We start from the raw sequence: 26913 nt of genomic DNA on the forward strand, positions 1-26913 counted from the left end.
GTAGTCACTCGCTCGGCTGTGGCACGGAAGGGCAGAGCACTGGGAAAGCAGCAGAACGGATTCCCCTTCGGGGCCCGGTCCGTGCTGCTCACCACGTCTGAAGGCTGCTTTCCAAACCTGCGTGTATGGCAAACGCACCTTTGGGGCTTGCAGAATTTTCCGTGTTGCAGCTCAGCTCCCCCCTCCCACACCTGCCTCGTGTGTTTTTCGTGGTGCTCATCCCCTTTTGTCCTCCCTCAGTTTGAGGAGCAGGCGATGCTGCCTGATTCAGATGATCAGACGGACCACAGGCAGTGGACCCAACAGCACCTGGATGCCGCCGACCTCCGCATATCTTCCATGGCACCTACTCCACCGCAGGGTGAAATCGATGCAGACTGCATGGATGTCAACGTGAGAGGTCCCGGTAAGGCGGATTCTTTGCCTTTGCTGCACTGCTACTCAGCTAATCCGAAATCCTCGCTGACTGCCTGCAGATGGGCAGTCCCAGACAGACCTGCCCAGCTCTGTTCCTAATGGTACTGTCCCTGCCCTCTCAGCCCCATGTCACAGTCACTGCTCACCACTCTGCATCACACGATTGCTGTTCTGCGTGAGAGAGGGACCCTGACAAATTTTGCTTTCCATAAGATCTCTGTATTTGATCACAGAGAGGGAAACTAGAGGATACAGGAAAAGTGCCTATTAAATCCTCCAGCTTCCCTCCCTGCCACTCCAAGATTCCTCTCCTCCCACCGAACTGCACATTTAATGGTTTTCTTTTCAGGTTTTTAACTATGTTAATAGTTACTAGACTTTTAAATTACTTCAAACATTTGGTCTTCCTCACCTCTGTGAAATTGTCTTCTCAAATACTGAAAATATTTAAGGCTGCGCTGTAGTGCGCTAAAGTTTGCTTTGAGCAACCTCCCGTAGAAATTGCACCTTGCACGTTGCAGTGTGCAGGCTAGCAGATGAAACAGGAAAACCAGCGAGCGGTGAGATAACCACTAAGGAATTTCACATCCATATCAGAGGAAGGATATTCATGTTTGATGTGCAGAGCCAGTCAGGAACTCGGTCTTTATGCACCCATGAGAATAAGCATCTATTGCAGGCAGAACATCTCGCTGAGCCGCCTGCATTACAGAAAGGTACAAAAAAGCCTTTTTTTCCCCCCTGTGCTTTCCAGATGGCTTCACCCCCCTCATGATCGCCTCGTGCAGCGGAGGCGGGCTGGAGACTGGCAACAGCGAAGAGGAGGACGATGCCCCCGCCGTCATCTCGGACTTCATTTACCAAGGCGCCAGCCTGCACAACCAGACTGACCGCACGGGCGAGACCGCGCTGCACCTGGCCGCCCGCTACTCCCGCTCCGACGCTGCCAAGCGCCTGCTGGAAGCCAGCGCCGACGCAAACATCCAGGATAACATGGGCAGGACTCCTCTCCACGCGGCCGTCTCTGCCGATGCCCAAGGAGTCTTCCAGGTAACCGATCCCTTCTCCTTCACCGCCGGTTTTCTGCAGAAGGGACTCGTGCTGCACGTCGGGTCGGTCACAAGGCTGATCTTATCCCAGTGCCACCAGTTTGCCCCAGCAAGGTGCGTGGTGGAAGTCTGGATAACCAGAGCCACCCGAATCCCACGAGGCAGCAATCCTGGGCAGCCCTCCTGATGTGCACCCAGGGCAGGGGAGGGACGGGAGGGACCAGCCCATGGGAAGGGGCTTTTGGGTTCTGAGCTGTGGGTGTCTCTGCTGTCTGTCCTGCCTGACGTTTGTGCTTCCCGTGCTTCGATCCTGGTCCCGGCAGATCCTTATTAGGAACAGGGCAACCGATCTGGACGCCCGCATGCACGATGGGACCACCCCTCTGATCCTGGCTGCTCGCCTGGCTGTGGAGGGCATGCTGGAGGATCTCATCAACTGCCACGCAGATGTCAACGCCGTGGATGATCTAGGTACTGCAGGCGACTGAAACACGGGCTCGAAGAAAAGGGCTGTTTTCTGGTCCTCTAACGTCTCGCTAATGCTCGGTGTGTTTCCTGGCCTTCCTCTGTAGGCAAGTCAGCACTGCACTGGGCAGCGGCCGTGAATAACATTGAAGCTGCAGTCGTCCTTCTGAAGAACGGTGCCAACAAGGACATGCAGAACAATAAGGTAGGGGGCTTACTGTGTTGTTCTGCTGTGACTCAAGGAGTGGTATTCAGCTCGAGGAAGCAATGTGGGATTTGGTGTTACGGGTGATGCTGATGGCCTGTGCAGTGCTTGGTAAGGGGTTTGATACAGTGTTAGTGCGGCCATCTCCCTGCGTGTTCTGGGGCACTCATGGGGCTCCTGGTTTGGTATCAGTACAAGGCCGTGGCTCAGCAGCATAAAAACAGGCAGCAGCAAAGCCTCACCAGAGGAGGGGCAGTTACAGCCTCTGCACCCAGCTGCGTGGTGCTGGGCGAGGAGCTCAGGGAAGCGTTAGCCAGGAAAATCTGAACACGAACCTAATCATCTCTGCTGGGTTTCTAGGAGGAGACCCCGCTGTTCCTCGCGGCCAGAGAGGGGAGCTACGAAACGGCCAAAGTCCTCCTGGACCATTTTGCGAACCGCGACATCACGGACCACATGGACCGGCTCCCGCGGGACATCGCGCAGGAGCGCATGCACCACGACATCGTGAGGCTGCTGGACGAGTACAACCTGGTGCGGAGCCCGCCGCTGCACAACGGCCCCCTGGGGGCACCCACCCTGTCCCCGCCGCTCTGCTCCCCCAACAGCTACATCGGCAACCTGAAACCCGCCGTCCAGGGCAAGAAGGCCAGGAAGCCGAGTACCAAGGGCCTGAGCTGCAACGGCAAGGATGCCAAAGACCTGAAAGCCCGGAGGAAAAAGTCACAAGATGGAAAAGGCTGTCTGCTTGACAACTCCAGCGTGCTGTCCCCAGTGGACTCCCTGGAGTCGCCCCACGGGTACCTGTCAGATGTCGCCTCTCCTCCGCTGATGACCTCTCCGTTTCAGCAGTCCCCTTCCATGCCTCTGAATCACCTGCCGGGCATGCCCGATGCCCACATGAGCATCAACCACCTCAACATGGCGGGGAAGCAGGATATGGCCATGGGAAACTCCAGCAGGATGGCCTTCGATTCGGTGCCGCCACGTCTCTCGCACCTCCCCGTCTCCAGCCCCAGCACAGCCATGAGCAACGCCCCGATGAATTTCTCCGTCGGCGGAGCCGCCGGCCTGAACGGGCAGTGCGACTGGCTGAGCAGGCTGCAGACGGGCATGGTGCAGAATCAGTACAACCCCCTGAGGGGCAACATGCAGCCGGGGGCGCACCAGCAGACGCAGAACCTGCAGCACGGCATGATGACCTCCCTGCACAACGGCTTGCCCACCACCAGCTTGTCGCAGATGATGAGCTACCAGGCCATGCCCAACACCCGGCTGGCCTCCCAGCCTCACCTGATGCAGAGCCAGCAGCTGCAGCAGCTCCAGCAACAGCAGCTGCAGCAGCCCGGCATGCAGCCGCAGCAGCCCCCGCAGCAACCCGCGCAGCCGCCGCCGCAGCAGCCGCAGCAGCACCACAGCGCCGGCTCCAACGCCAGCGGCCACATCGGCCAAAATTTCCTCGGTACCGAGCTGAGCCAGCCCGACCTGCAGCCGGTGAGCGGCAGCACCATGGCGGTGCACACCATCCTGCCGCAAGATTCGCAGCTGCTGCCCACGTCCCTGCCGTCCTCCCTCGCGCAGCCCATGACCACCACGCAGTTTCTAACGCCGCCCTCCCAGCACAGTTATTCCTCCCCCTTGGACAACACCCCCAGCCACCAGCTCCAGGTGCCCGACCACCCCTTCCTAACGCCGTCTCCGGAGTCGCCGGACCAGTGGTCGAGCTCTTCTCCTCACTCCAACGTGTCCGACTGGTCCGAGGGCATCTCCAGCCCCCCGACCAGCATGCAGTCGCAGATGGGACACATCCCCGAAGCCTTCAAGTGAGACGCCGGGTTTCAGAGACGCTGCCGCGCGGGGGGAGCTGGAGGGAGATCTTTTTTTCACAGGACGTTGGATGCTTTTATTAAAGGATCCTTTTTAAATATGTTTTTATACGAGAATAAAAAGACAAATTAATTCTTTTTTTTTTTTAGTATTTATTTATGTACTTTTTATTTTACATGAAAACACTGCCTTCTTATTTATATGTTCTATTGTTAAGAACTCAATGTGAGACACCAGTTGTGTTTCAAGAAATCAAGAAACTAGGTTTTTATAGGACATTCTCTTTTGATTGGGGGGTTCATTGTGCTGTTTTGAGAGAAAATGTTTATGTAAAGCTATAAGCAACCATTTGGGATTCTGAAATGCCATTAATTTATTTTTTTGCTCTTTCAAGTCAGAAAGAGATGTAAAAAAGAAAAGAATTGACTAAAAATACCACTCCTTTTGGGGAAAAAAAATTAAGCATGGACAGATTTTTGAAATGTACTTTAAAATGTTTCCTTTGCTGTTCTATCTGAGAGGACATTTTATGGTACCAGTCATGAATCTTTGTTTAAATTTCAGTATTATATAGTTGTATATTTGCCTTGGTAATAGAAATTTTTGTTCTCTCTCTTTTTATATATATATATAAAAATATATTTAAATGATTTTTATGATCTAAAAAGTAAATAAATCAGGATTATGGACCTGTAAGAACAGGATCTATGCTTAAAAAAAAAAAAAAAAAACCAACAACCTTACATAACACGAACACTGTTCCCCACCAAAAAGAAGAGTATCTGCCAAACTTTCTAAGACAGCAAACCCATAACTATGGAGTATATACCAAACCCATAGCTGTGGAGTTTATACACAAAGGAGACTTAATTTTACTTTGAATATCTTTACTGTTTTTTTTTTCTTGTTGATGTTTTTGTGTTTGCATTTGAGGAACTGTTTAAGAAATAAATGCCAATATAAACTTGTAAACCGCATCCTTATTTTAAGGATGGCCTGCCTGTTTTAAAGAAGGCGTGTCGATTAATGCAGACAACCTGAGCGAGACTCCGAAGCATTACAACGCTGCCACCACCGCGTGCTCGCCCGTGCCTCCGGCTCCCTGGCTGGGTGTTGGGCAAGGGGCACGGCCGGGTTTCATGGGATGCCGGGCTGTCGAAGCAGGGGGCGAGGACAGCACAGCTGAGCCTGTGCTTTGAAACGTTAACATTTTGTTCTTGTTAGTCTGGAGTGATGCATCTTTTTTTATATTGATGTGCACTCGTTCTGTGTATCATGTAAAATATAGTATAAGCCTGTGGCAGATTTAATGTTTGTAAATATGTTTTTTTTAAGAAAAGGTGGATTTTGTTTCAAAAATCTAAATGAGCAAGTCTTAAATATATCATAAATATATCACCTTATAGAGGTGTTGGAATATCACTCGCTCGGGTGCGAAGGCAAGCAGACACCCTCCGACTAGACATGTATGGGACAGGCAAATAGAGTGCAGTTAATCCAGAAAACCTAAGAAAAGGGTTCCTTTTCCTCATTCCTTTTTATTAGAACGCCAAATAAAATGGATATTTCTCAAGGCACAAAGCTTTGTTGAGCACTCATCTTAGTAACATTTCAGACCACAGTTATTGTGACATCCCTAAAATGAGTGATAAAAACATCACGTGGTGTTGAATCTTCCTATGTTTTATAAACTAGAGTGTAGTTTAAGAAAAGATATCTTCTGTAATAAAGTTATCTACATGCAAAGTTGTAGTTTGCAAAAATGATGTATTTTTTTTGGTTAACTGATTTGCAATAAATGGTGCTTCTCAGCATCTAGATTTTACTAAAACTGGAACTTAGTGTTTTTGTTACAAATCGACTGAAATCTGGGCTTGATACCCGCTGTCCTTCAGTACTGCAGGGCTGCCTCGGCACAAAGAACTGGCACTTTCCTAATGTCATTCTCCTAGATACAGCTCAGAGGGGGCCTTTGGTCAATGAAGCTTTCTCCTTACCTTGTGCCAAACTCTCACAGACGTTGGATGTGCGGTGTGAGCAGGGCAGGAGGGGCTCTGCAAGGCGTTTGGCCTCCAGGTCCTTTGCGGTGCTGTGCGTGCCTCGATGTCCACTGCGTCCTCTGCCATTAGGTCGGGATCCCAATGGGCTAACACTGAAAATGTGTTTCATGTGTCTTTCACATCCATGCCAAGCACTCTTCTGTTACTTAAAAACATTGTCTCCTGATCGCTAGCAGCAGATTTTTAGGATAACTCCAGCTGATGGGAGAAGGGTAAAGCACGGCCACATGCCTTTAATTATTTGGGGTCTCTAGAGGCACAGCCCTCTAGGAGTGGTGATAAGAATTATGTATCGTGCTTCCTACTTCACACACAGCTGAGCATGTGGCAGAGCTCTCAAACGTGGTTGCTTGCACAGACACAGACTGGAGGCATCTGAAAGCACGGCCGAGGGGAAGCAGCACCAGAGCGCGAGTCCCACTCCTGTGCACAAAGCCCGTCACGCAGTAACACTGAGCTTGCTGCACTCGGATCTTTAAGGCAATTTATTTCAATCCTTTCTCTTTCCCACAGGGAGTCTGTATTCCAAATGCAAGTGCAAAGTCCCCAAATACCCGGACATAAATAGCCGAGCTGCGGACCTCCTCCCAAGCCAGATAAGCCCGGTACCCCTGGAATGCTGCTGGTATTTTCCACTCGGCGGCAGGGGAGGAAGCGGGCATGTGTGTACATGTACCGAATGCCCAGCCCCAGTTGGATTCGGGGCCTTGAGACATTTGCTGTACAGCAGGTCAGAAGCCCCAGCAGAGCACTTTTTGCCCTAGTGTCCCCTGCCAGACTGCAGAAGCTACACCAGCTGCTGCAACAAATGCTCGTGGCCCCCAGCACCTATCCGTATCACTCAATGCAGGCTTCAGTGAGCTTGGGTTTCTTTGCCAGTCCCAGGCACTCCACAGCATTTTACACGCCATCCAGCACCAGTGAATTTTGGATTTAAGGGGGGCGATTTGTCAGCCTGCACTCCATGCAAACATTGTGGAAAGAATTATTTTTACTGAGAATCCCTTTTCCCCCAGTTTACCAGCAAGGGCTTTGTTACCACTAGGGATACCCTGGTGATGGTTTTTGTGAGACATGCGCTTTCCCCCAGCTGTGTCTCGTTGCCTCCCATCTGGGAAATGCTAGAAGGGTGCTGTCGGCCTTCACCACAGTTTTAACAGGTGGTGTCCATGAATCCTGGCTGCATGCTTGCATGCAGCCCGTCCTGCCAGGCTTCTCCCACACGTACACGTCCCAGAGCTCGTGCCCACCGCCATCAGCAAGCATGGCAGGCCTCAGGGTTGGCAGCGAGACTGGGGCACGTGAGGCATTAGTAAGGCTTTCTCCTGCCCTCGCTCCTGTCTGCATGTAACACTCCGGTCACTCGTGGTCAAGGCAGGAATTTGGCCCGGAACAGGTACGAAAAGGGGCTATGAGGATATGCAAAAGGTGGCATTGCGAGAGGCAGCTGAACACACGGCTCATTTAAAGAAGCGAAGTGGCTGCACAGCCTGTGAAATCTGTGAGGGTCAGTCAGGGGGATGGCACGAGGAAAGAGAAGGCTGAATGCTGCAAATTTTGCTGAAAGGGACAAAAGCAAAAGGTCTGCATTGGCACATGAATATATACTAATAAATTGGCCACAAAATAAAACTAGAAGTCAGAGAAGGCTTCCACAGAGAATGTTTTTCTCCCCCCACACTTAGGGCTTTCCCACAAAATCTCTTTCCAGGAGGCTTTGCATTTCTCCAGCCCCCTCCAACAATTGTCTGACCACAATCTCAAGCCCTTGTGTCGGTAAGGATGCCAGGAGCTGAATCTCAAGCCCTCATGTCAACAGAAGATGCCGAGAGATGAGTGGGTCGTGGCAGGCACTGTTGTTGTAGGATTCCAGGTGAAAAAGGCTGAGAAGCACTAAAATTATATCCCACGCCAAGGGAAGAGTTCAGAAGTGTTTGCATAAAACAAGATTAGAACCGAGCTATTCCAATGGTACACGTGTTGTTGCTACGAGGGTGCATCTGAACTATTTATTTACATGCTGGAGGGCTTTTTTTTTAAAAAAAAAAATCTTTGTTTTCATTATTCCTGCTCAATTAGATGGGACATTTAGAAATTGCTACTCTGTATTGCTTTTGCCTCCAGGCTGTTGGTGTTTGCTCAGCCAGTTGCTAACAGCTGCTTGAACCCTGATTGCTGAATTGTTACTGCAGCTCAAATCACCCCCTGAAGAATGTACAAAAGGAGCCAAATTCATCTAAGGTGTAGCCTCTCGAATTACACATCGGTTAATGTGGTTGGGGTAGCCTGAATAAGCACAGCAACTAAACCAGTAAATAAATAAAACTCAGCTTGTCCGAGTTGGCTAACCTGATACAGATTACCAATACTCATAACAGAAACTCTCCTTTAGACATTGTTCCTGTTTCTAAACTCGGAAGAATCATTTTAATAGGAAGCTCTCTGGAGTGGTGCTGTGTTTACGGTTGCTTGCAACCCGAAGGCCGAGTTATCAGAACGTCATGGCAAAAGGTCAGTCTCGCTTGTGCTGTACCCCAGAAATGCCAATGAAGGGGGACAGAAGGGTGCGTACTGTCCTCTTCCCTTCAACATGCCTTTTTATTTGAAGTGTGTCATTCAAGTCCAGAGCTGGCTGCGTTTGCATAAGTACAGCAAATAAGTTAGGAAGCTTCATGGTAAAAAGGGATTAAATGCCTTAATGTGACAATTCTTTACAGTCACATATTTAACAGGAGAACAGAAAAGGTGAGATCCCATCATTAGTATGGAATTGTGTGTGTAAAAAAGGGTTAGATATATAATGTAAATATCTAGCTATAGATACAGGTGTAAGCTGATGATGGTATTTACAGAATACATATATATTTAAAAAGTCAATCAGGCTAATTAAAATTGTGGTTCCTCAGATGACACCTGTTGGGGAAAATATCAAGGGGACACCAGGGCTTTAGCTGCAATTCATGCCTGTGTAGGGAAATTGTATTTGACAAGCTGGTTTATAAGAATGTTCCTACAAAAGAGGGAGATGAAAGGCACTTTAAAAATCACAGCACTGCCTCTGGTTCCCACACCAGCATCAAAGTGCTGCTTCCCCTGCTTGGACTGGGCTTTGAGGATATTACCCTGCTTTAATGATCAAGCGTGCAGAAACAGCTCTTGCACTGATAATGACCCTTGATTAAGATGTTTGTTTAGGTCATTTGGATTTTCCCCTTCAGGGCCTGTTGTTCGATGTGGAGTGCGACAATATAGGCACAGTGACCACTGCTTGTGTACAAACTCTGCTAAATGAGAGACCATTCTCACATGTGAACAATGCCACCTCCAAAAAAACCTTTGTGTTCACATGAAATAGGCCCTCAGAGCAGCACTGGAACACAAAGAAGAGTCGAGTAAAATCTTTAGACTTGCACATAGCTGTTTGATAATATGCTCCCATCTTATCTGAAATGAAAGAACACTGAACATGCTTTTTTTGGAGAAGTGACGATTTGAAGTCGTTTATTTAATGCAGCACAGAGGTGGCTACGTGCAGAAGGGCTGAACTGTGGCATCTGTGACACCACAGACTTTGGACACTTATCCACCCGTCCTCCACGCACCCACACAATTAACATCCCTCTGCATAATTAAGCACACTTCACAAATTAAGCCCACGTTATCCGTGAGGTCGGGGACCTCGAGGAGGTGAAGGACAGAGGCGTTTTCTTGAATTGCCTCTTTCTCCCCCAAAACAGCTCTGGGTGCCTCAGCAGGCCTCAGGCCGGGGGGGCAGCGTGAGGAAACCCTGGGCAGGGAAGGAGCTGTGTGGGGAAGGAGAGAAGGAAGGAGGAGGGCCAGGAGGAAGGGAAAGGGGGAAGCCAGGAGGGAAGGAGGCCAGGAGGGAGGCCCGACCGCAGCCCTCTGTCCCGCCCTGGCGGCCGCCTTCAGCACCGCAGCCTCCTGAGAGGGATCACAGCGGGGCCCTGCCCACAGGGGCCGGGCTCGGCTTGGGCTTCACGGAGAAGAAGTAGGAGACCCCCGCGGCCGAGGCCGGGCGGAGCGGGGCCCGAGGGCGGCGAGAAGCCGCTGTACCGCCCGGCCGCGCTACGAGCCGCCCCGCCCGGGATTCGAACCCGCGACCTCCCGGCCCGCAGCCCCGCTGCGCCTGCGCCGAGCCACGGCGCCGCGGGGCGGGGCCCTCGTGGAGCCGCTTCCGCCCTCATAAACAAGCGCGTGCGCGCGCGCCCCGCCCTGCACGAACCGGCGACGTCGTCGCGCGTGCGCGGCGCGACACGTCAGCAGCGGCGGCGGCGGAAGCGGGGGCCGGATGTGCCAAGATGGCGGCCGGGGGGGCCGCGGCAGCGCCGGGGGGGGGCGGCGGCGGCGCCCGGCGCTGAGGGGGCTCCGGCGGCGGCTGGCGGCAGGTACCGCGGGGCGGCCGCGGGGGGGGGGGGGGGGGGGGGTGGCCGGGACATCGGGAACGGGGAGGTTCGGGGGGGGAGCTGGGGGGCCGGGAGGGGGGTCTCTGCCCGCCGGGGTCCTGCTCGAGGCGGTCGTTACCGGGTATTGCTCGGAGCGAGGCGCTTCGAGTCCTTCTCGTCAGGTGGAGGGCGGTGTTTTGTTTTCCCTGCACCCCGGTTATGGAGGTCTGCGTGCTCCGGGGGCAGCGGCTGGCGCTGACTCAGTGGCACGGCCCCCAGAACGCTGGGGTTGGAGCGAGGGGCTCGCGGCGGCTGGCAGAGCCTCGGGAAGGTGCTGGCTTCTCTGGCTCCGACCGGCTCCAAATCGTATTTTTTGTGGTTTTGGAGCTGGAAGGGCTCTTCTCCCAGCGCAGCGTCCTCACCTGTAGGTCTCGTTTGTAAGAAAGCTGGCAGGGAGCGGCGAGCACTGCTGAAGGCGCAAAATGCCCTCAGCCCGAGGGCCGTCCGCCTGCGTGCGGTGTGCGGCTGTCTGCAGCGGGAAGATAAAAACAAATGGCCCAAATGCTGATTTTATACAAGTTGCATATCCCAGCTATTTGCGTCTTTAGCACAGCCAGCGGTGCTTTGTTCTATATATTCCTTCCTTTTAGTTAGGAATACGTTTGTTGTTTGGTGTAGGCACAGGCACGCACAATCGTGCGTACGCATACGGACACAGGTATAGGCACACTTAAGAATTAATATTAGTACTCTGTGACCTGTTTTGTGGGCGTACTTATTGTTGTTTAAGAGTAATTTATTTAGCATAAATACGTGGAGATGGTATTAAACAAATTTCCTCCAATTGTTCCTTCATATAGGTAAATTCTCACAGGGGAGTTAAAACCCATCGTGACCATAAAGCCTGTCAGGTGGGACTTACCGGTGGCCCTGTCTCGAGGGTAGTTCTCATTGTTTTTCTCCTCTTTGGTAATATTTTCTTGGCGTGGTTGGAAGTACCTTCTGCAGTTGTTGTTTCTAGCGACTAATGTTTGGCAGGCTGCTCTGTATTATCCGTTAAACCTTCGGAAAGTTAAGAATTTCCAAACCAGATAAGGCAGAGAGTTGGATTGTTCGTAGGTTATGTAATTATTGCTCATTTACACAAATCAGCGTTTCTGTTAATACTGGAGGCAGGGAGGGTCAGTGTCTAGGAGCTGATACCTCCTGTTTAAACTACTGCCATGGGCACGTTCATTTTATTTGGACTTAATTCTTCAAATCCTGCGTGCTTTTACTGCTGTGTGCCGTCTGTTAACATTAACTTCTGTAAGGAGTCTGATGCCCTCGTATTGAACCTCTGTAACGTGATGTTAGAGGCCTTGTTATAGGAATGGCAAGGCAGCACTTAAGCATAGAACTTTATGCTGACTCTAATTAGCTGATTACTAGCCCGGGCTATTGCAAGAGTGGGGCCGACATGAGCGTTGTGTGTGTGTACATCTGATGAGACGCTGTAAGCAGTGAAGCCCACATTAGAAATGTGGAAGTGGGCATTTAAGTTATAAAACAGCTGGCTTCTGTGCTCAACGGCTTCACATTATTTTCTATTAATAGCCGAACTGTTCGGTAAATATTGACCTTTTGTTCAGTGAAGTTAGTGCTTTCCAGGAGGGAGCTGTCTCTGCAGGTGATTTTATTACCTTTTTTTTTTCCTTCCCACTTTTCAATGTGTTGCATAAAAGCACTAGGTTATTTAGAGGGAGGGGAGAGGAGTTTTTGCAGTTAAACAAATACACAGAACATGACAAACAATAAATTGGGAAGTCCAGTACAGTTTTAGAGATGTCCCTGGGGTTTCTTAAGCATGTGGAAACTGAGGGAGGTGACCAGGCAGGGTTTTGTTGGTGTCGTCTTGGTTGGCAGTAATCGTGCACAGCTGGAAAAACTTCGCCTTGGTGTCAGTATAGGAGAAATGATTGCGCAGCACTAAAACCCTTCTGTAAGTATTCCTTGAGATGAATTCAACAGGCAGCTGTGGTTTAAAAAAAAAAATGAATACAGCTGCAAGTAATGCATGAAACAAACGAAGCTTTCTGTTGAGTGCTTTTCTGTTGAAATCTGCTTCTGGTCCCATTTCCCATTTTAACAAAAGAAAAGTTTTAACGAGTTTGTGAAGTCTAACCTTAAGAATTGAGGCAGTCTATCAAGGCTACGAAGTATACGAATATGGAGGAGAAATTGAGACCCAGTCCATGCTGCCTGATGTTTCTGGTCCCCTGGAAGAGGGGCCTCGATAACACACCAGACTGCTGGGTTCTCAGTGATGAGCAGAAGAGGTTAAGCTGTACGGATTCTGAAAAAGTCTACACAGATTGTGCTGCACGTGCTGGCCAGTGTGCTTTTTACAGGAGTTTTTTCTTTGGAAATCTTCGTGGAATGCACACGGTTATGCGGCGTTTACTCAATGTGTCTTTTTCTTAAACCCCAAACCAGATTTTTTTTGCGTTTAAACTTCTCTATAGCGATGAAAATTTTGGCTTGACTAGGAACGAGTGATTTATTACTGTTACTGACAAGATGCTGAATCTTTAGAATAAGAAAATAAAAACAAGAATTGCACGGCTTTTGTCTGTCTTCTGTAAACAGAATTGCATCTGGTATGAAAGAACTGGTGGCAGCCTATATGATGCAGACCACATCCGTCACATACAATTAGAAAAACAAGAGTATCGCAGGTTACTAAAGCCTTGCTGAGCTGGACAAGTAGTGAAGAACTCATTTTGTCAGCTGCCCTCCTCCCCAGGCTGGTAAGGGATGGTAAAATTGAAAAATGAGCGTTCCTAATTGCTGAACTTCGTGTGCACCGAATTCCTGGCCGGTGGTGTTTGGAGTTCTTGTTGGCAGAGCCGGGATACTTCTGTCCCTGCGCTGTCCACCCGGCAGCGCAGCTTTAACTCTGCGGCACTGTGCCAGAGTCCTGCTAAGGTTAAAGCGAGAGTATTGATTGATTAATAGGTGGGGCGTTGATTGTATTTTATATTCCTAAATGCTGTTTTACTGCTACGCAGCACTCATCTCAAAGAGAATATTTGGGATGAAAACACAGGTGCCAGTCTCAAAATAAATAACACTACTGCCCTAAATGATATCTTTCTTACCGAAGTGCATTCTGCTCAGGAGAATAACATCCGATGAGTACTTCGAGAGCTTCTCACTTTACCTGTAAAATGGTCTGCTCACTTTAAGCAACAAAGCTGAAGAAATGTTGTCTCTAACAATATTTTCTCAATGTTCCTTAACTAAATTGAGCTTGCCAAAGCGATCGCAGATGCTGTTGGAGACCAGCTGTTGCTGTGTCTTTCCTTTATGATGTGTACTTCTGCTTCAAACAGATTTGGGGAAATGTAACAGGAGAATCCCACTGGTGAGATTGAGACTTTAAATTTTGTACAGGACCAAACTGTGTTTCAGTCGCTCTTACTTGGAGCTATTTGTTAAATTCTGTGCACTGTTACCACACAGCCTAAAGCTTCATTAACACTGTATTTGCATTTAGAAATACAATGTTAAGTGTGAATTTCTGGTAGGTTCCGGAGAGCAGAGACATGTTTTATTCCAAGTTTTTTTGAGTAATTTTGTTTCTAAAATAAAAGTTACTGAAGTGCTCGCTACACGTGTTGCAAGAAAGCAAACTGACTCGCCATCCTTTTGCCTTAACAGGGTGGAAGAAGGAATCTGTTTACGGCATCCAGTGCTAGCTTTCATCTGGCATCTGACCCTGCTGGAAGGCCATCATGCAGCAGCCTCCACAGACTGTTCCAGCGGGAGCAGCAGCTCCACCTCCTGCAGGCCTTGCCCGGAACATTTACTGGAGAAACACCTCGCTCAGTAAACGAGCAAATGCAGCAGCTGCCCCGGTGCAGCCTGTGACAGACCCTTTTGCCTTTGGCAGACAAACTCCCCAGGGTTCCCCTTTAGATAACCCATCCAAGGGCAATGCGTTGGTTATGCCAAGTTCTTCCCCGGCGGCGTTTCCCCAGCCAGCCGTTCTGCATCCTTCACCGTCACACGCAGGGGACAATCCTCACGGACTGCACGCGTCTTTGTCAGCTCCTGTATCTCAACCAGGAATAAATACCAGTACCTTTTCTAACGTTCCAGTTCCTTCACCGTCCCCAGGATACGTTATAAATAGCGCTACAGAAGTGCATCCCAACGCAGATCTGGGACTCCATGGGTCTGCGGTACCATTGCATTATAATACAGGAACAGCGCTTGAAAATTCTTTCAGTGTGCATCCTGGCATGGTGTCTCTGTCAAACAAACCTGGAGGTAGGCAAGACGCTAACAGAGATCCAAGCGACGTTCCTTCGGGACCCGCTGCAGCAGCAGTCTTCCCTCCACCTCCTCAGCAGCCCGTGTCTCAGTGGAGACCTGGTCAAGGTAACCTGCGGTCTCCGGTTCGAAATTTTGTGCCCCATCCTGAGCCGTCTTCTCAGCCTGACATTCATAACATTTCTCAGTCTTCGGTCAGCCCTCCTCATCCTCCCCCGCAGACAAATTTGCAGCATGGTCCTGTACATCAAGGTATTCCACAAAATCCCGTGCAAGCGCCTTTATCCGTTGGTTGTGAAAAGAATGGGAAAAATGTCTCTGCAAACAATGGTCATCACATGAACAGCATCCAGCCTGGAAATGCGTTTAGGCAGAACGCAGAAATGACTAATGCTTGGTTAAATCAAACTTACCAGGACCAGTTTTACCCACAGCCACCCTTGCAAGACTCCAATTTTGTCATTCCCACAGCTCAGGAAAACAACCCCAAAAAACAATCTCCAGGTGTGTCCGAAACATCAAATAGACCCATTCCCACAGACCGAGATTCAGGAACCATCTCGATGTTTTTCAAAGGGGATGAGGCAGAAAATGAAGAAATACTTTCATCTGAAAAAAACTACGTGGTTGAGAAAACCGAGTTTGCTTGTCAGCCAAATTCCTCGCCCTTGTATCACCAGCCAATGCAGCCTCAGTGGGTTGCAACGAATGTTCTGTCTCAGGCGCACATCGGTACAGGTTCAGCCAACGAGGTGGTACAAAAAGGAATGGACGTCCAGTATTTCCCTAAAATTGTAAGTCAGCAGGAGGCACAGGCTGCCAAGCACGCTGTGTTTATCGGTGATGACAAAGCGCGTGCAGGCGATGCATCCGGTAACGGCGGGTCACAGTACGAAAACGTTGAGAACCTGGAGTGCATTCAGAATCAGGAAGTGCTGCCAAGCGAGCCACGCAACGTGACTGCTTCATCCCCTTCTGCTCACCCCGATCTGTACAGATACGGACCCCTACCAGGTCAGATGCTTCCGAAGAACGCTGTTGTGAGCCATGCTGAAGGAGGACCAAATTTGGAGGCACCTGATTCCTTACCTCATCCTGTCCGGCCCGATAGCGTATCTTCAAACTACAGCAACATTAGCCATAGGAGCGCTTCGAGCTCAGCGAGACCTCCAGAGCAAGTCGGTACGTTTATTCAGCAAGAAAGCGGGAAGCCTGATGAAGAATCTTCTGCTCGCTTCTTTAAACAGATCGACTCTTCTCCTCTGGGAGGTGATCTGAGTGAGGTAAACCTGAGCAAGAGCTACCATAGTAACCTCTCCCAGCCTCCAACTCCAAGCCCTCCTAAGCCTACAGGAGTGTTTCAGACGAGCGCGAACAGTTCTTTTGAACCTGTGAGGTCCCACGGAGTTGGCATAAAACCTGCGGAAATTGACCAGGCGAAGATGGTGGTTGAGTTAAGAGAGAACCACCCAAACCAAAAGAATACCAAGAAGAATACAGCTGTGCCAGCTGCGTCGCCAGGCAATCTCGAACAGCCGCCAGATAATCTGGAAACTATTTTTATGCCTCAGGTATACCCACTGCCTCTCGCAGTTACTGGTGAAGCTGGAAACATGTTGCACTCTGGATCTGTTACAGAAAACATGCAGTCATTGTCTGAGCGAAGGTCTTCAACAAGAGCTCAGGGAGCAATTAAGAAGTGTGACAGCCCAGCAACGACTCTGTGGGCTCATAATGAGTTACCTAATTTTGGGGGAAATGTTCTTCTAGCTCCTGCTGCTCCTGCAGTGTATGTACCTGCCAAACAAACTGTGGAAGTCATTCAGCCACCAGAAGAAGGCCTGCCCGATCAGCAGCCAAATAAACCAGGGAATATTGCTGTGCAGCCTTCCCAAGATGGAAATATATCTTCTGAAAATCTTGAGAATCCTCCCAAAATGGGAGAAGAGGAGGCACTTCAGTCTCAGGCAAGTTCTGGTTATGCAAGTTTGTTGTCTTCTCCGCCTACAGAGTCTTTGCAAAATCAGCCTATCCTGATTGCTCAGCCTAATCAAAGCTATAACTTGGCTCAGCCAATTAATTTTTCTATTTCTCTATCTAATCAGCTAAGCAGCAATGAAAATCAGCCAATGAAGGATGCCGGGGTTGGGGACAAGCCTTCGATGGGCCCCCAGACTTCACATACTGGTGGGATCGTCTCGGGGGAAAATGCACCGCTGCCTGTGATGCAAGTTGGATCTCTATTAGTTAATGCACCTCCAAATACTAATCTGTTAAAACATAATTTATTGCAAAGCCCTGTTAATTCCTCTGACACTGCCTCTAATCAGCCTGCAAACTTGCTCATGAAAACACCGCTTAATTTAGCTCCTGAAGGGCAAAAGAATGTTAATTTTGAAGGTTTTGTTCCTGAATTCGCTAGCAAACCAGGAGCTAATTCATCCGTCTCTCCTGGGACTAATCTTCCCAGTGGAAGTGCGCTGCTCCCACCTGTTAATTCTGTAGTACAGGCTAATAATTCTGCAAATCGCTCAAATAGCAAAGAAGAAGCTGCTGGAGTGCTTGACTTTACAGCGCCACGGACATTGGAGAAAAGCAGTGCGAGTAACTCTGTGCAAGTGCACAATCAGTCGCTTTCTGGTGGTCCCGCGTATCCTCCGCAGGCAGTTGGTGCTGGCCAGGTGGGTCCTGAGATGCACGACAAACAACATTTCTATCAACAGGTTACAAAAGATGTACAGCATCAGGCTGTGCCAGACAGAGCTGCGCAGGGAGCGTTGCCATCTCAGCCCCAAACGCAGGCAGCTCAGATGCAGCAACCGGTATCTACACAGACCTCAGCTCCCTCAAACTACCCGGCTGCTGCAGGGACTGGCGCCATGCAGGCATCGCAGCAGTGCGAGAACCAGGAGCTGGGGAACCAAGAGGCCAGTTCAGCGCAGCTGGCGAGGTACGACCAGACGAGCCCTGATAAGCAACCCGTGTCTGGACAGCCATCGAGCGCACAGGCTTCCACAGCTCCTCCTGCCAGCACCGGCCAGCCGGTCATGCCAAGTGCACAACAAGACCCGCAGCGTCCACCCCTGCCTCAGACTCCTCAGGATGCCTTTGGTCCACCACAGAACCCCTACTACTACTATAGACATCCTTATGATGCGTACCAGCCTCCGTATCCCCCGCCTTACCCTCCTGCGGATCCCAGGGCAGCGTCTCATCTTTATTACGTGGTAGGATACATTTTTATTTTCCCCTTCCTTCCCCACTCAGCGTGTATCAATAGTTTTCATTTTTGAATCACAACTTTTAATAGTTGTGTTACGATCGACATTCAGTATGGCATTCATATTAAGGATTTAATATGGAAAATCTAAATTGCAGTAATAAAATTTACGTAATGGAGATTTAAAAATCTTAAAATAGTTGTTAATACTAATTCCAGTTGGCACAGATGTCAACTGATAACTGCTTATTTCTCTGGGAAAAGTTGGCAGTTCTGTCTTAGCTGCACAGTTGTTCAGATTTGGTTTCCACCTGCTGCCTGACTTATTGGCAGTTTAGCAGAATGACCATCGTAGTGGTTGAAGTAGTCTAGAAGTAATGTTTCTAGAAGTAATATTAATAGACCTTGCCACAAGGTATACCAAAAGGTATCCTGTAGACTGTTGATCTTCATCTCTTCAGGTATCACGGTTGTGGTGTTTGTGACAATTCGTTTGTTTTTAAAGGTTTATTCTTGGACTTGGGCAGCCTCTTACCTTACATGTCAATCTCTTTTCTAGGAGGACAGCTATGGACAGTATGACCCACGGTACAGACACTACGAGAGCAGCAGCGCTGCTTATATGGAGCCCGGGAGCTATCGTTATCCTGAGCCCGAACGTCCCAGTTCCAGAGCCAGCCACTGCTCCGACAGGCCTTCTTCCAGGTATGCAGTTCCTAAACTGAAGATCTGGTAAAACCCAACACAGTGAGTGCAATTATACCTGTTCAAGTTCTACAGCATAACCTGCAGTGAGGAAGTTCAAAAACTCATTGTGTGCTGCCGTAGGAACGTACGGTATCGAATGCCGTGCCTGAAAAGGATACTGATGCGATTCCAGCAGTCTGTTCTGCTGCTACAGCTCGGTGCTCCTTTCATTCGGTTCTGTAGGTGGCTGTCAGCTTCTCTGCCAGGCTGAGAGTCACTGCAACAGACTTGATGCTCTTTTGCATGCGTGCTGTGGAAGTGCAATGTAGGCCATGGGTTGGTTAACCAATGCTAGTTTATTTTCTTGGTAGCACTTACACAGCGGCCCCCTAGTTCTGTTAATAAATGGCACTTCTGCACATTGGTGTGGGGATGTGCTTTGCAAGCATAGCAGTCCGTGTGGCTCACTGACGTACAGTATTTCATTTTTTTTGGAAAAGAGCAGATGAATCCAGTGAAAACAGCTGGTGTTGTGTCAGGTAAATTTGTCTGACAGGTCGAACCAGGACAGGTGTTTCACTCATGGAGTAGTCTTCAACTTAAAAACGAAATTCTGTTTACCGCCTTCGTAAGATTACAGGAAGTTTGGCACTGAGGAGTACAAAATGATAAGCATATCCTTTTGTGGTTTGTGATAACTTCTGTCGTTGTCTGAAGTGACTTTAATTGCCCTGTGAGATCTCCTAAGGAGATAACCTCTAGTAGACAAAGAAAGCACTCCTTCTGATGCGTGCTCTTTTTTACATAGTGTTTTGAAGAGGTTAAAATTCCTGGGAGGGCTTTGGGCAGATCAAAGCCTGTTGTGGGTTGCTCTGTCAGTGATGATGTGTGATGTGACTGCAGTCGGTTGCAGGCTGTGGTGTGGCACTGCAGGGCAGCACAGACTAAGAGCGGCAAGGCACCCAAAGGTAGTGTTTCTGAAACTTTCCCACAGTGTATCAATGCTGTATTGATTTCCGTAAATAATTGATGAAGATTCTTAAATTCAGTTTGGGGAGGGGAAGGGAATAACATCTTTCTGAGGGGGACTGAGGAGGTTGGTTAGGTGGATAAACTTGATCTGATAAGATCAGAACTCCTCCTGCAGAGCTAAGTGCTGTGTTAGCAAGGCTCCCACCCAGTTTTTCCAGTGCTGAGTATCACCTGACTGGCTTGCCCACTACAGGGTTTGCACTATCACTTCTATGAATAGTGCTTTGGAGAGGAGCATGGAGTTCCCGTCACTCCACACTGTTGTTAAATCGCTTTCCCTCCTGTGCCTATGTGTATGTATACATAGGAGTGTTTGTGAATGCATGCACACGAGTGTTTATATCCACACGTCAGTTTCTATTTATGGACATATAGCTACACATGGATGTGTAGATGTGTGTACATGCATATATGTACACACACTACTATTTTATGTTCTTATCTAACGTTCGTCTAGCTTTGTTTCATCAGTTTTGGATGGTGTCCCCAGAACGGCATACAACAGAGCTCCAAGTAGAACAAGAAAATGATATCACTGAGTTCTTTGATGGCCAGGTAGCCAAAGAATAGCGTAGTGCGTTTTGGTTTTGTTTCTCTTCTGACTTGTATGTTATGCTGGTGACAGATGCTGCAATGGCATCCCCAGAGACTTCAGTTTGGAAGCCTTCTGTTTGGAATTACCTACAAGAGCACTAGTGCATGTCCTGACTTGTTTTCATGACCTTGTCTCCAGACTGCAGTCCTCTTTTCATCTCCATAAGGTGTATGAGAAAACACCTCTAAAGTTGAGGGAGCAATTATTTCATTATTTAGGTTGCTGATCTCTCTGTTGAGACAGTTCATTCTAATTATAGCAGTAGTTTTTGTGATTAATTGCCCATAAGTAACCGATCTCATGACCAAAGCAGTTCACAAAAGCCACTAAGGTATTGTACTGTCAGTTTGTTATGGCACAGAACAGCTTAGTGATATATAACTTTGTAAACACCTAATTTTACAATTATGATTATTTGGTTTCCTGTAAATGCATTAGTTTAAATATGAAACTACCTAACCAATCACGGCATGTAGTTCTTCATATCTCTTGCTGACTTTCGGAGAGATTGAAGGAGGGATAACTTCTTCTTATGCCTGTGTACTTTCAGGCAGGGGTATCCTGAAGATTATTATGCAAAAACTGGATGGACTGATTATTACGCAGGCTATTACCCAAATGCATATGACTATGGAGGTAAGGTGTCAAAGTATTCTCTGAATTTTTCTATAGCAAATTGCAGATCTCCTTTGCCCCGTAAATTTTTCTCCAATTTTAAAATTGGAGAGTTACTGTGTTGTTTTTTTTTCTGTAATTAAATATATATATCTCCTTCCTACATCCAGCGAGAATAAAGTTACACTTGCTAGAAATTGATCTTTGGGCCTACTTTAGTTCTTAATACCATGCCGTCCTTCCTATATTTCTTTTATTCAGCATAATTAGTAAATAGAAAATGAGTAAAGGTTTTTCCTCACTCCAAGACTTCTATTTGTCATTTCATTTATAAAAATGTGCCATGCTAAGTCCACAGAATGGATTTCTTTGGTGTTTTGCAAACCTGTCATTTGCTGGCTTGTATCCTTGGTGTGTAACCTGCAGGCAAAGTTCTAAAGTAAAATTTAGGTGGGGTGTAAACAGAAATTGACTCGTGACTAGAATTTGTTTTTGTCTGTAGCTATCTGAATGTTCACAGAGACATAGCGGTGTTAGTAGTCTAAAGGCAATTGCCTGGATAGTGCCTGGGAGGATTTTAAGCAAAATCTGTCTGTATCCTGAAGCACGTAGCATGGCGCTCTGAAAACTGATAGCAAAGATTCTGTTAATATTTGTTGAATTATTTTCATGCTATGATTAAGGTTGAAAGTTGTTAGAAAAGATCTATCTGATGGTAAACACTGTCTTCTCAAGAGTATCTAGCTAATTGTACTCATGTTTTTATTTTTCTGGGCTGCTGACCAAATCAGCAGGCAATTAAAGAGAAAGGAGAGGAAAGTTATAGGCAATGTCTTCCAGTATCTAACCCATTTATTTTTATCTTCCAAAGATCCAAGTCGTTGGGAACGTTACTCGTCAGCATATGACCCCAGATACAGAGATCCTAGAAGTTACGATCAGAGGTATTGGTATGATGCTGAACACAACCCGTACCAGAAGAGAGAAGCGTATCCATATGGCAACAGGTTTGTCCATTCGGTCCGTGCTCTTTCCACATCTAGGGCAGGGTGGGACCTAGGTGCTGACTGCGTCCAGAGAACCACTGTGAATGAAGGCAGACAGTCTGGCATTGCTATCTTCTGGACTAAGTCCCTCATATTCAAATGTGTCATCAGGAAACTAGATAATGGCAGTAAGTGTTAAGGCAAGGGCTGAAGCATCACCTGTGCACCAACGGAAATACTGCTTTATTTGTTAAAGATCTACCCCAAAGCCTTAAAAAATTGTGTGCTGTTGTGGTAATTGTATGGGCATCAGAATTGAGGTATCATGCAGCTTCATAAACAAAATCCTCTCAGTACTGTACTCCAGGAACGCAGTTGCATCCTGTGACAGACTATTAAAATGCAGTATTATGCTTTTAATAGCTACTTTTGCTAGTTTGTTCTTTTGCTTGAACACAGGTAATTGAGGAACAACAGATGAGTGGTCATCTCACCCTTAAGAAAAGGATTTAAGGCAAATATGACATCTTTTCAGATAAGATAAACGTTGTTTGGGTTTTCTTTTTTTATTCTAAACAGCCTCGGAGCATGACGTTAATCTTCATCTTGAATATTCTGGATGAAGTTCTTGAAGTACCAGTTTGTTTACTGTAATAAAAACCTAAATCTAGGTAATGATCTAGAAGCCCTTCTGAAGCTAGGTACAGTTCCCTTCTGAAGAGGCAGGCAGCGGAGTCACTTTCCTTTAGATACAGTTGGCTACGTTTATTTTTGTTTGGTATGTTTTTGTTCTTCAGACATGACCGATACGAAGATCACTGGAGATACGATCCTCGTTTTACTGGAAGCTTTGATGATGAAGCAGAGCCTCACAGAGATCCTTACGGTGATGAATTTGATAGACGCAGCGTTCACAGCGAGCATTCTGCTCATAGTCTCCGTAGCTCCCACAGTGTTCACAGTCACCGGAGCAGTTTTAGTTCTCGCTCTCAGCAAGTAAGCTTCAAATGGTCACATCAAGTATTCTCAGACAGTTAAGCTGGGTCTTTCTCTTAGGTGTGGGTGAAAAGTTAGAAGTATTTAAATATTTCAGTTTTTAGCTTGGGAAAAAATGTATTTTGAAAACATATATTCTGTAGGTTAAGGCTGTTTTGTAATATAGTTCTGAATTTAGCATTTGTCACAGTTGTCAAGAGAACTTTAACCAAAATCAGCACTCAGCTGTCAGTTGCCACACATACAGAAATGAAAAAAATACTGAATCCATATGGTTGTGAGAACTTTGCCTTTACTGTGCTTGGCTGGAGTTGATATTGCCTGGCTTTCAGTGTTGTGTCATTTTTCTGATCACAAGCATGGGATCTGTTAAAAGACTAACTCAATGTTTGTATGATGGTATCTTGACTTTAGAAGCAAAAAACAAACCTAGCTGATTACTTACCTATTTATGCCATGAATACAAATACCTGAAAAACACAAGTAATATTCAGGTGATTGTTGTGGTGATGAGAGAGCTGAACATGGATGTGAACAGCTCAAATGGTAGTAAAAACATTGAGGGGAGAACACTAAGAGATTATCTTCTGCAGGCTGTTGTGCGAGGTGATTTGCAGGGCAGTGTTTTCAAGTGTAGTAAACCTGGTTTAAGAATCATCCGAAGAAGTGAAGATGGTGGGGTGGAATGCTTACCGTCTTGTCATGCTTGCAGTATTGCTTGCTTTGTGTAACTTCACACTCTCTGCTGACAACTACTAATATGATCTATTTAGAGCCAGCTGTATAGAAGTAACCATGATCTAACGGCTAATGCGTATGAAACTGCTGCACAGGCAGTGTCGCTGCATGCAGATTATACGTATGGTGGATATGCTCCTAACTTTGGTGGACAACAGCCTTTTACAGATTATGGCTACCCGACTGAAACTGGATGGTCAACTGTAGAACAAGGTATTGGCACCATTGGGGAAGGAGGAGGGAAGGGACTCTGCTTGTGAGGTTGTTTATTGGTAGTAGTTTGTGCTTCTGTTAATGTTTGTAGTGTGTGAGATCACTTTTGTGCATTTGTTAAGCCTGTTAATAGGAAAGCACTCCTATTTACAGTATGTATACGTGAACAAAGTTCTTCCCTGTTCAGCAAAAGGATAGCTTCTTGCTTGCTGAAGCATGGGTATTTCACAGAATGGCAGTAGCTAGATGGTGATTGCGATTAAATATTGCATACTTGCATTTCTAAACACTTTTAGATACATTTTTGAATTGTATTGTGCGTGCTTCTGGGGGAATGATTAACATTTCGCTTAAACTTCAGATTTATCCACATTTATTTTTTACCCTTTTCCATGAGAAACAAAACACTGTTCATCTGGAAAAGGTTTTCTAGAGTTTCTTGAAGTCATTAGCTCTTTGAAGTTGTCATGTTTATATTGAGATGTCTAAGACAAACAAGTAAAACCCCTGCATTAAAGCAATAAGTGGATTTTAGAGTTCTTTAGTCTAGTTTTGTTCTTTGTGGTAAATCTTCAGAAGATCTGAAAATTTAATGGAACTGATTAATTGTTGCTTATGAAATTTAGCCAAATTGTATTTCTTTTTTCTTCCACTAGTACTGCGGGATTACTGAATTAAATAAATACATCAGCATGTCTATTTTGTTGCAAGTCAGGTCACTTTATCTTATTTTCTTTTCTCCCTGCTTCAGCACCTTTAAGGCCATCAACGCCTGAGAAATTTTCAGTGCCTCATCTGTGTGCTAGGTTTGGTCCTGGGGGATTCTTAATAAAAGTGCTGCCAAACCTGCCTTCAGAAGGCCAGCCAGCTCTGGTTGAAATACACAGTATGGAGGTAAAGTTTATAAGCAAAAAGGAGGGTGGTGGTGTACAGGCCTGCCTTTCAGAAGGGGAGTAGGGAACTTAGGTCTGTAGCTTCCTGTATTTCTTTAATATGTCAGTGCATGTAATCCTTCTATACTTACCTGTTGTGGTTTGCTCTGTAGCTGTAAGTAAAGTGGTAACTTAACAATTCCTTTTCAATGAGAGATGACACAGGCATGGTTAGATCATCCAGCTCCTTATAATTTTGTTTGGGTAAAATCCTTACTTTCTAGAAGTGCTGGAGTTTTTTGTTTGCTTGTTACTAATGTAATACTGTTCCTAGAGATATCATAGCCCTGCAGAGAATGTACAAGGACAAACGACAGCTTGTTATCTTGATTGACTGGGGATTAAATATTGTGTGCATGTTTTTATTCTTCCTATGCCTCTACAAAGAACTGCAGCACTCTAGTGTTGTAAAATGTGTGTAAGGACTGGTGTACGTGATGAGAATAGGGATTCATTGGTAGAATATCAGTAGAAGGAAGTGGAATTGCACACAAATACTAGAACGGCAGCAGGAAAATTGAGGAGATAAGAGGAATATTTTTGTATTTTGCTACAGAACGTTTCCCCCCATCAAGAAGTAGATCTTGTCATTTATTATCCTTACGCAGGTTGCAAGCCACCATATATATTTTAAGAGCAATAGCCATGATTATAATATAGATATGTTCAGATCTGTTTTTATTCTTAAAATCCAGAAAGCATAGTTATAAAAATTTCTTATGGTTTATATTTGTGTCTTTAGACTATGTTGCAACATTCTCCAGAGCAAGAAGAGATGAGAGCGTTTCCTGGTCCTCTTGCTAAGTATGTCCTAACAGATTTTAAAGAAATTTCACATTTCAAGATTTCATTTCTTCATCAAACTTTTTATTGTCCTGCAATTGTAGATTACAGGATTTAAACTAACTCTAAATATTTGTTGTTTTTCACTTGTATAAATGGTAGGTGAGCTTTAAATTTGTTCCTCATACTAGTCACAATAATGATCTGAATGTTTTACATTTGTCTCATTAAATGCTTTTTTCTTCTTCCAGGGATGACACCCATAAAGTGGATGTTATTAATTTTGCACAAAATAAATCTACACAGTGCTTTAAGAATGAAAATTTGATCGACAAAGAATCTGCAAGTCTGCTTTGGGACTTCATTGTTCTGTTGTGCAGGCAGAATGGGGTATGTTTCACTGCTTGAACTTTTGTCCTTCCTAAAATCTTTTATACAGAAAGTGGCATTTATGTAGAAGTAATACGTGTACAGTGACTTACCTGTAACAAACGGTTCATAGGTTGATGGAACAGGTAATCTGGTCACTTGTGCTCGGAGGTGTTGATAGTCAAATCTTGTTGAAAATAACATGAAGGCGATGTTGAAATAACTTTTTTTTTCCCCTTACCACACATTATAGACTGTTGTGGGAACAGACTTGGCTGAACTTTTGCTCCGAGATCATAAAACAGTATGGCTTCCTGGAAAGTCCCCTAATGAAGCAAATTTGATCGATTTCACTAATGAGGCTTTGGAACAAGTAGAAGAGGAATCTGGTGAAGCCCAGCTCTCATTTCTCACTGATAGTCTTATAACCACAATTGACAGTCTTGAAAAAGAGACAGAGAGATTCAGAGAGTTGCTGCTTTATGGCCGTAAGAAGGTGAATGCTTATATTCAAACACTGTCTTATTTACTTATTTTTCAAATATCTGAAAGCTCTAAGCATCAGTGAAAATCATTTTTGCTACTTGCAGTGTGTATTTCATAACACTGCGCTGCACTGATGAAAAAATGTTGTGTCCTACAGTTTATAAAATAAAACAATTATATTTCTTGTGTTAGCGTATGACCGAAACAAACACTTTTCATTCAGTCAAAATACTACTGTAAAAAAAATCACTCTTACTGAGTAGTATGTTAAGCTAACCCGGGAAACTAATTTCTGTATTAACTTAGGATGCTTTGGAATCGGCGATGAAGCACGGCTTATGGGGTCATGCTCTGCTACTTGCCAGCAAGATGGACAGCAGAACACATGCAAGAGTTATGACCAGGTACAGTTTTGCTTGTTATTGATTAATATGATATGGTCTACCTATTCCGCTAATGAGTGATCTGGTGCTTCAGACATCTTAATGTCAAAATCATGAGTTATCTTTAATACCTCA

The 26913-nt window shown here is 46.4% G+C and overlaps 2 protein-coding genes and 1 long non-coding RNA gene across 22 annotated transcripts in view; all 3 read left to right on the forward strand.

Annotated features, from left to right (window-relative positions):
* The window catches only part of NOTCH1 (notch receptor 1), a 40965-nt gene extending 35174 nt beyond the window's left edge, over positions 1-5791 (forward strand). For both annotated transcript variants that reach the window (XM_040531013.1, XM_040531014.1), the window contains exons 30-34: positions 241-406; positions 1172-1467; positions 1790-1937; positions 2039-2136; positions 2497-5791. In XM_040531013.1, the coding sequence (XP_040386947.1) occupies positions 241-406; positions 1172-1467; positions 1790-1937; positions 2039-2136; positions 2497-3963 (2175 nt within the window). In that variant the 3' untranslated portion in view covers positions 3964-5791. The remainder of the gene's footprint in view (positions 1-240; positions 407-1171; positions 1468-1789; positions 1938-2038; positions 2137-2496) is intronic.
* A 1413-nt stretch (positions 5792-7204) lies between these two features.
* On the forward strand, positions 7205-9483 carry LOC121057240. The gene is made up of 3 exons (XR_005813725.1): positions 7205-7419; positions 7735-7994; positions 8148-9483. It is a non-coding gene; the product is annotated as an uncharacterized LOC121057240 (long non-coding RNA).
* Positions 9484-10290: 807 nt separating this feature from the next.
* The window catches only part of SEC16A (SEC16 homolog A, endoplasmic reticulum export factor), a 30231-nt gene continuing 13608 nt past the window's right edge, over positions 10291-26913 (forward strand). For 6 of the 19 annotated variants that reach the window (XM_040531016.1, XM_040531021.1, XM_040531019.1 and 3 more), the window contains exons 1-13: positions 10304-10429; positions 13055-13211; positions 14129-17970; positions 18523-18668; positions 20828-20913; positions 21764-21899; positions 22676-22874; positions 23648-23825; positions 24577-24719; positions 25500-25561; positions 25792-25930; positions 26163-26405; positions 26702-26799. In XM_040531016.1, coding sequence (XP_040386950.1) covers positions 14203-17970; positions 18523-18668; positions 20828-20913; positions 21764-21899; positions 22676-22874; positions 23648-23825; positions 24577-24719; positions 25500-25561; positions 25792-25930; positions 26163-26405; positions 26702-26799 — 5198 coding nt within the window. In that variant the 5' untranslated portion in view covers positions 10304-10429; positions 13055-13211; positions 14129-14202. Of the gene's footprint in view, positions 10430-13054; positions 13216-14128; positions 17971-18522; positions 18669-20827; positions 20914-21763; positions 21900-22675; positions 22875-23647; positions 23826-24576; positions 24720-25499; positions 25562-25791; positions 25931-26162; positions 26406-26701; positions 26800-26913 lie in introns of all 19 variants that reach the window. The other 13 variants (XM_040531024.1, XM_040531027.1, XM_040531028.1 and 10 more) reach the window with 7 other exon arrangements.

This window comes from Cygnus olor, chromosome 19 (genome assembly GCF_009769625.2).
Source record: "Cygnus olor isolate bCygOlo1 chromosome 19, bCygOlo1.pri.v2, whole genome shotgun sequence".
Taxonomy (NCBI): domain Eukaryota; kingdom Metazoa; phylum Chordata; class Aves; order Anseriformes; family Anatidae; genus Cygnus; species Cygnus olor.